Genomic DNA, 9,359 nt, shown 5'->3' with positions numbered 1-9,359 from the left:
GCTTACTTAGTATTTACTTTTCATTACCCATTGTGCCCAAGTACCCCTCCACTGTATATTATACATAATTCCACTGGAACTAATTGTACTTCCTGAACTCTGTCACTGTCTATGGTGAACTGATGAAAGTACAGAACATTTTCAGCTCAGCTTTCATTCACTTTGAACTCTGTACAAATTAAGAAATGTTATTGCTTGATGTATACTATATTACTATGTAAATTACTAGAATGCTATGTGGTACATTTGTTAAACAATACACATACACTGCAGACACCTTGACCATTTTTCCGAACATGTATCTGGAGTTTCTCATAAAATTATAGTACAAAGAACGACTTACAAAAAACATTTCATCTATAATTTGTATATTGTGGTGTATGATGGTATATATAAATATAATCTCCAAGCTCAGATATTTTTCTTTCTCTGTGTACAATACGGACACATCAGCACCAGCAGTATAGATATTTTATCATGTTTGTGGAATGTAAAAAGTCCTGTATGATCTATCCATTGTCCTTCACCTGAGCCAAATCATCTACACCTATAGGGAACATGTTGCACCACAAGATATCATAGTCTTGTTCACAATTTACAATGTTTTTGTTGTTGTTGTTGTTGTGTAGATTAGCTGAAAGATTAAGGAGCACTCAGCAAGTGAATCCAGACAGATCCCCTGCCAAATAAAAATGAAAAGGAGTTGGCTGAATAAATGAGAAAAGACAATTACCATGCTACAGCAGTTTGCACAGGTGAGAGATTAATATCTCACACTGGCATGCTGACAGCTACTGATTGTGATCATGTACATGTATGCAAATATGCATGTGTGGTGGAGTTTTTAGTTAACATCAGGCCTGTGGACTACAGCAGAGGATTTCACTGATAAACATGCCTTGAATCAGAGATAAGAAACTCCTCTATGAATTCAGAGGCTACTGACCAGTTGAAATGAACACTTGTAGATTCTTTGCCCTCTATGTCACATCCATCCCTAAAGATCAGAAATAACTGGCATCCTGTTTGTCGTCATACATGAAGTATGGAAGATGTAGTATCTGATACAGTAGTTAGTTCAGCACGTCAGCGAAACATATGTCCTGAAACTACACTGTACATGTTCCAGCTCACAGGCTACTCCAGATATACGACTGAAACAGCCAGCAGGAGAGCTGAGAGGGTCATCAAACATCTACAACACATAAATATACTTAAACTAGAAGAGTGCACTAAGTAGAGTGCAGATTTCCCCCAGGTGTGTACAGTCAAGATGGCAGCAAAGATAATAAAAACAGAGATTTATTCATTTTGTATTGTGCCAAACTTTAGTGGATCATAACATAATTATTCTACAGATACTCCAGTTCAAGATGAGACCAAACTTTTCTATGGATGACAGTTTTTGAGCCACAACAAAAGCCAAAATGTGGCCTTAGCCTAGCTTTTTGGAGGCCTTTTGCCATGTCACAACGCATATTGTAAAATGGTGAGGACTGCTGAAAAGATGAAAGTCTAAGCTTCAGGCTCATAAGGAATCTTATCAATATTTATTTGAATTCACATCTCTCAAAGTACTGAAATTTGGCACTGATTGATCTAACGTGGCAACAAGGCATGATTGGTAGTCCCTAGCAGAAACAAGATTCCAAACTGAAGGAATTGTTGATCACTTGTAGCCTCTAACAGCCTGCTAAAAGGAGTCAGCAGTCGAATTGTGCCGCAACCACAATAGGTCCTTGAGCATAGAGCCATAAATGTGCACAAAAATTATTAGGCTGATGGATCCACTAGTATGCGAGATTAACTGCAGACAGATACACACACGGACACATACACACACACGACCAAACGCATGATCTTTAAAATGAAAGTTATCTTAAAAAGTTAAAGATTCCCTCCAGACATGTTTTAAGATATGTATAAAATACTTTGATTAATTATTTAAAATATTTAAAATACTCTGATATGGTTTTTCCTCAAAAGCATCTTGTTAAAATCCTTAAAATGACATCTGACCTTCTTCCTCATCAAAAATTCAAGAATATATAAATATATAAATATATTTCACTTTCAGCAGATGAATGTGAAAACAGGCTTCCAGTGTCAAACATTTTCGAGTGGAGGGGGACTTAAAGGTCTTTTTCTTCTTGTCCCTACAGTTAAATGTTCACCTTCACTGTGCAGAATGATATAGGTGCAGAGTTTGACACTTGAAGGCTGTTTTCACATTCATCTGCTGAAAGTGTAAAGTTTGTCTGCGTTCATCGAAAATCCTAGCATGATTCGTGGCATTGCAAATAGTATGGAGCCAATCATGCTCCAAGCTCCAATATTCAACTAACACAAGTGTGGAAACATACATACACTGAGAATGGTCTTTATAGTGAAGTAGGAGACATTTTTTGTCTAACAGTTAAACTTTTGAAATGAAATAAATTTATATATATATATATATATACAGTATTCTGGAATTTTTAATGAGGGAGAAGGAAAAGATGTCATTTTAAAGATTTTAACAGGATAATTGAACTGCTTTTGTGGAAAAACCATATTAGACGCAAATTACTAATCAAAGTAGAGTATTTTATATACATGCTAAAACATGTCTGGAGGGGATCTTTGAGTTTTTTACCAGCATGGTCACCACAAGGTCAACAGCAATACAGAAATAGCCAATCTCCTTCCTGTTCTCTCTTTCTGTCAGCAAGTCACTCACTCCTTTACTCAGCTTCCTAATGACGTTTCTTTCTCTTTGCCACCTGTCTTTGTTTTATTCTCTCCTTTCAAAGGCTGCTTTCAGGTACTGTCTCTTTGAATCGCCCTTCAGTTTGAATAAGTGAGAAGCAGCAGGAGTTTAACTATTGAGAAAACTGATGAAGTGGCTGAATGCCAGCTAAAGCAGAGCAGACATTTGAATTTCATTCTGCTGAAGTTAAAATTTGCATGTGGTAACAAGGGATTGTCATGCCCTAATTCTAGTCCAGCCACAAGGGGAACTCACTGTTTGTTTAAAGAAACTACTGCGAGAAATCTGTCAAAAAATGAGTCTCTGAGGGAGGTTTGCTGTGCACTGCACTGAGCTACAGTACAAAGTACATCAAGTTAGTTCAAAGGTGATATCTGACAGATGCATCTGAAAACATCCATTTATCCAATTACTTAAAATGAGAACAACTATTACATTAAACATTGTAACTGGCTGCTGCTGTTTCCTTTCATTCTTTATGTGTTGTACCTGTAGACAGCATAGACATGCTTACAATCGTTTGTGTTTGTTGTAAGACAGTGAAAGATGTGTGTGGGTTTGTGTGAGCGGTGTATCAACATCTGAAAATAGCTGTAACCAAATAAGAATCGGAGGCTGTAACTCTATAGCTCAAAGCAAATACAGAAACCAGTTCTGGCAGTGGCTTTTAATTATCGAGCATCAAGGAAGTAACATCCTGGCCTAATAATCTGACCGACTTGTCATTTTGTTTCATGTCATTCATTCTGTATGAATTGTTGGACAAATCAAAGATGTAAGCGACGATTCTGAAAATCTTTCTGTGACTGTTTCCATGAACCAAATCAGTTTTTCTTCTTCTCCCACAAAATAAAGGAAACACAACCAAAAGCTCATAGAACACTGTGTCTCAGTTCTGAAAAATGCAAGTAGGCAGACAATCCTGTAGAGTAAGCATTAAGCGTATCATATCAGTTGTCAAATGACAGTGGGGAACATAGAGGCAGGACTTGAGTATGCGCATCGTACTGTGTGTGAGTGAGCACTGCGCTGAACTCACCACAGCCACAGACAGATGAAGCCATTTATATATCTAGCGGGCAGAGGAGGCCAGAGATGTGAAAGACTTTACTTCTCCTGATTTTAGTCCAATGAGTTGCCATGGGAACTGACTTCAGGTCAGTGTTAAGTTTTTTTTTTTTTTTGTGGGATACTGCCGACAGTCACTTCCCCTGGAGGCACAGTAGGATTTCAATACAATGTCTTGTTTAGGGAGCTGTTTCATGCTGGTTTGCTGGCTATAACCACAAGCTGTCTGAAATATACAGAAAGTTGGAGTCAGTGAAATTCATGTTGAAGGCTCATTCTAAGCTAAGAATGTCTGATGTTTCATTGTACTGTGAATCTCCATCTCTATGTAATGACCAAATATTGGTCATCAACTTAAATTCAGTTCAGTTCAATTTATACACTATTTTCTCTATCTCAAAATCTATACAGAAACTTTATCACATGCTAACATTATTCAATTCCAAATTAATGAAATCTATCAGAACTCTCAAGCTTTTCAACTTCAATTAAAACCCTTTCCTTCATTTTCATTGTGTATGTTTACAAAAAAAGAAGGCTCTTACTGTTATTCTTTGTCAAACAAGTTGTTGCCATATCTCTGACATTCTGAACATGGAAAAATATCGGTGATCAACAGTTTTGCAAGTAAGAACAAATCATTGATTGAAAAAAAAAACTGAAAAAAAACAAAACTGCCTACTAGGAGCAGAGTATATTACTTACAGTTCGTGCTGCAACATTCCCACAGGACTACAGAATCATGAGAGGCCAGAGACTGCTGTGTGTTTGAATGCACTGCTATCCACCTGATATCCTTTGTGTTTAAATTGATGGTTCAATGAGCAGCTAGGAATTCAGTGAGCTTTACTTTCTAAATTTGCCATGTCTTTTATGTTTATTTGTCATTAACTTCTGAAATTGATCTTGTGAGCCTCAGAGAAGATTTTTTTTCTCTCTCTCAATATGGAAAAAAAGGGAGAAGCATAATATTATTTTGCTACACTTATGGGGTGGGGTGCTAGCAGGGATTTAGTGGGGGTTGTAGTGAGTGCTTTGTGAGGCTTTGACATGCTGTAGACACAGTAATACTCCTAAACGCAATTGAGATTATTGCGGGTGGACAAGTACAAGTCCCCGGTATAGTGTCACAGTTATAGAGGCTGCTGCAAAGGAGTGCTGAGTGAATGTCCTCAGAGGATCAGCAGGGTGCTAGCTGTGCACCCAGGGAGCCGGGATGACCAAAGCAGAACTACTGTGTTGCTCGATTGGACATTGAGCTCCAGGAGATATGGAGAGAGAGATATTTGGATTTCAACACAGACACAGTCTTACAGTAGCCTAAGGGTACAGATACAACACCAAAGTGCTCCTTTTTCAATGCACACACTTGAATAAAATATATAACTTACTGTCTGTCAGCTGCAGCAGCAGCAAGGTTGACTCTTTATCCACATCTACTGCTTGGGGGAAAACATCAGATACACACATGAAACATTTTCAGAAACTACATATTCAGCCTTCAGGCTACAAAGACATCTTGAGGTCTTTAACAAATTCAACACAGTGGGTGTCTTTCTGATTATCGTACCTTCACCCTGCGATGTGAGAAATGCATGTTGTGTAAACCACCTGATAGCTAAAGGTGTTTGACCATCTCTTCATACCTGATTACATCTACATGTAATCTCTTATTCATGTGAACAGTTCACAAAACATATAAGATGTTATATTTAGTGATTTCACTCCCTCATCTGTGTTTTTTAAATACAGAATATCAGGAGCATTAGAATAGACAGACGAAGCACTTTAGAAGCAGTTAACTTCCAGATAAAGAACTGAGTGAGGGAGAAGCTGGATAATTCTACTTTCTAGCCTCTCGCATTTACAGTGCAGTCTGATGTTGTATCAAGCATCGGCCTGCAGGTCTGTGATGAAATGAGGTCCCAGAGGTTCATCTGAAGCAGCTTCATATAGGTTCAAGCCAGACATACCACACATCACTGATGCCTTATTTTGGAGTGAAGGCAGTGTGAAAAACCAGATATCTTTTTCCTCTTGGTATCGAAAGTTGTTTCTTGTACTAAAGCACATTGTATTGTTACTAGTCCATACTCTGACAGTGTGCAGCAATGCGCATCTTGGCATCTACCTCCTTGTCTGACCACTTTGTTTGATTTTTAGGAATTGTTTCATTAGTTGCAGTGACTGCTTACCAGCTGCTGCAACCGTCAGCCTCTCAAATGTTCTTCTGTTACTGCTGCTGTTCTCCTCAGAAACAACATGTACATCAATATTCATGAGGGCTTTTGCATTGACCATTTAACATTAACTGTGGGAGTGAAAGGGGTGGGATATGAGGATATTCCACGTTGTCAAGTTGATTGTGATTTATGTATGCATTTGTGCATGTGCACAGTTCTATAAATCTGATTGTTTTGTGGCGTACACTATTTTTTGCATCCTACACGCTGTTTTATAAATGAGGCCTCAGGTGTAGCTCCCTTATGCTCCTCTATATATACCAGGCAAATTCTCAGGCTGGGAAAGAAACTGCTCCTTATACCTGTGGTGAGAGTTCATTTGAGGTATTTATTGGTCTATTCTTCATCTTCGTCTATGTGCATTGGGGTCCTGTATATGATTTGGAGGGTTGACTGATTTTCTGTTTTAATATTGTAGGCCAGATATACCCTTGAATGCCAGAACACTTTCTGGGTAGTTTGTGACTGGTTACAAAGGTACTGTATGTAGGATATTGTATTGTACCAACGGAGTCACCTACTGTATTTCACAGGATGTTTTCTTTATGCAGAGGTGAATGCCTGTTCCTGCTGAGGCAAGACTTGTAAAATCATCCTTTAATACCCATTTAGTGGCTCTGGTTAGTATGTAATTGGTTGTTTCTTTTGTTTTCTTGCAGTGCTGACTGCTGTTTTGTTGGGATGTTAATCCTCTCTCCTTCCCTTCTTTCTTCTCTCTCTTTTCTCCCTCCTTTCCTTTCTTTTCCTTCTCCTCTTTCTTTTCTTCCTTCAATTTCTCCTTCTCCTCCCTCTCACATTCCTTTTTCTCTTTCTCCTCCCTTTCCTCCTGCTTTCTTTCTTTCTTTCTTTCTTTCTTTCTTTCTTTCTTCAATTTCTCCTTTTTTCTCTTTCCTCTTCCTCTCCTCCTTCTCTTTCCTCTCCTTCTTCAGCCTCTTCTCTATTTCTTTCTGTGCCTTCTTTTCCTTCTTTCTCATTTTTGCCTTCACCTTGTCTGTTTTACCAGCCAGCTCCTGAAAAGACAGAGACAGCATATGATTCAGGAATTTCTATGTTCAAACATTAAATCTGAAACAAATAGTTAGAATTAACAGGTTATTATTCGAATCATAATGATCAGCTGGTGTGATGTACCTGAAGCTCAGCATTTTGTTGAGTCAGGAGCTTGATCTCCTCCTCCATTCGGCTTGACTTATGGCACTACTCATCTTCCATTTGCTGGCTTTTTCTCTGCAGCTCTTGCACTTTCTCTGCGCTTGCCTCCTTTTCTGCCACTTCCATCGTGAGTCGATCTTCCAAAGTTTTCTATTTTGTTCTCCACTCTGTCTCACTCTGCTTGATGGCAAGTTGCTTTTTGCTCAGCTTCATCATATTCTCCACACGTTCCTTCCTTTTGTCCCATATTGTGGTGATCAGATCATTCTTTTCAAGTGTGACCCGGTGCACCTTTCTCTCCAAGTCTTCCTGCAGTTTTTTTAGCTCAGTGAGGAGCTCCCCCTGTCTAAACAACCAGCTTTCCTACTCTGCATTCAATTCAGTCACAGGCTTTCAAGATCCTGTCATTCTCCTTCTTCCAGAATGTAGTCACTTGGTCTTCTAGTGGTTTACGACTTCCTCCATCTCTAGTTTCTGGAGATGCAGAGTTTTCTTCAAGGAGTGGACTTCCTCCTCCTTTTCTTACATTTTCATGTCTATCACCCTGCACTGATCCTCAAACTGCTTTTCACTGTCTTTTGCAGCCTTCAACATCCCTTCCATATCTTTTCTGGCCAGACACAGACTTGCGGCAAAACTGTCCTTTTCATCTAACGTTAGCAGTTCCTGATATTTCTGCTCCCAGTTAAGCTCTTTGCTGGCCATCAGCTCCTTTAGAGCAACATTTTCTGCGGCCAGATGCTTGTTTTCTGCTCTAGGAAGGAAACATCGCAGGGCCTGCAGGACTCTGCTGGAAGTGCGTTGGTATTCCTGCACCATTCCAGCAGGGCTGTCATGGTTCAGACCATGTTATTGGGCAGAGTCCTCGAGCTGCACTTGTCCAAGTGTCTGACAGACAAAAATGGACATGCAGGTTAAAAATACTGTCTGAATTTAACATTGGATACACACAAAACGAAAAGAGGTCTTTCATCTTTATACTTATTCATACAGTGGAATGTAGTCAAAACAAAACAAAATAGGTATCCTGAGACAAAATTTAAATGAAAATATATCTGAATATAGCTGACATTATGTGAGAAATGACTTGACAGTTGTTCTTATTTTCTGCCACAAAAACCCTGAATACTAATTATTCTCAAATCAGCATGTACATGCACTGCACAGTATATGTATATGTAGCATTTCTCATTGCTTTAACGTCTTCATATTTATCTTAAGCCTTAACAACTACAAGTAAATGATTTTCATGCAACATGATACATTTTCTTCTATCAATTTATTCATCAATCCATTACCTCTTTCCATTAAAATTCTCAAAATATTAAGTGTAATTAATCACCTGACAGACATCTGACTCACTCAAAACATGAAATGCATGTGCCAAAGACTTGGCCAAAACAATGGCGTTCTTGTTGGTTTCCGTCTGTTAAAGTAAACTAAAATAATAAAATAGTAAAAGAAAAAAGTACACTAAAATAATACAAAGTACACTAAAATGAAAAATACAGTAAAATATAATTTCTCTACTGTCACTCAATAGTGCAGTTAAAAATCCTCAACACCCAACTGCATAGTAGAATATCTGGCATCAGGCTACCAGTGTGGCTTGTTTATTGGAAATCCATCCCTTCTCTAGAAAAATATTCAAAATAATTTTTGTCCTAGCTTTAGACAAAAGATGAAGAAATAAGAAAACCTGGGCCAGCCCAAATAAGTAAACTGCTGAGAAATTCTTACCTCATCTCTTCAGATGTTGCTTTTCTCCATGTTGGCTGAATACAGATAGTATAGTGGTGTTGGAGTTGTAGTATCTCAGTTTTGTATAGTAGAAATGAGGGTTCTTAGTCGATGCACTGTTTCCAGCTCTCACTTCTCATTTGGGGCCTTCATATGCTACATGGTTACACAGGCTGGGGAAACCTGTCTAGCATCACCTGTATAACAAACAACTCACTCCCAAAGCTTTTTAAGCTTGAACTTGGGCTTTTAAATTTATGTTCATACCAAGACGTGGCCTGTAATTGGACTGTATTAGACTAATAAGACTATACTTATTTGGTTCATATGGTGGATATAAGTTCTGTGCTGCATCAAACATTCAGCAGTAAATGTACTGTAACACTCTTGTATTGCAGTATTCAAGA

General features: G+C 38.4%; 1 protein-coding gene across 1 annotated transcript; it reads right to left on the bottom strand.

The window, feature by feature from the left end:
• Window positions 1-2,535: 2,535 nt before the first annotated feature.
• LOC137185357 (uncharacterized) lies at window positions 2,536-8,667 on the bottom strand. The gene is made up of 2 exons (XM_067593688.1): window positions 7,192-8,667; window positions 2,536-7,070 (listed from the first exon to the last, which is right to left on the bottom strand). Exons 1-2 carry the CDS (start codon window positions 7,237-7,239, stop codon window positions 6,852-6,854), a joined length of 267 nt encoding a protein of 88 aa, XP_067449789.1. The 5' UTR covers window positions 7,240-8,667; the 3' UTR covers window positions 2,536-6,851.
• Between the last annotated feature and the right edge of the window lie 692 nt (window positions 8,668-9,359).

This window comes from Thunnus thynnus, chromosome 6 (assembly GCF_963924715.1).
Source record: "Thunnus thynnus chromosome 6, fThuThy2.1, whole genome shotgun sequence".
NCBI classification, from domain to species: Eukaryota; Metazoa; Chordata; class Actinopteri; order Scombriformes; family Scombridae; genus Thunnus; species Thunnus thynnus.
The sequence above is the reverse complement of the archived record's forward strand: the minus strand, read 5'-3'. Positions and strand labels throughout refer to the sequence as shown.

Bases quoted from the DNA above. Each gene is read 5' to 3' on its own strand.
- LOC137185357 (XM_067593688.1), bottom strand. From the start codon at position 7,239: ATGGAGGAGGAGATCAAGCTCCTGACTCAACAAAATGCTGAGCTTCAG. The intron at 7,071-7,191 runs GTACATCACACC...CTGTCTTTTCAG, and splicing joins AACAAAATGCTGAGCTTCAG to GAGCTGGCTGGTAAAACAGA.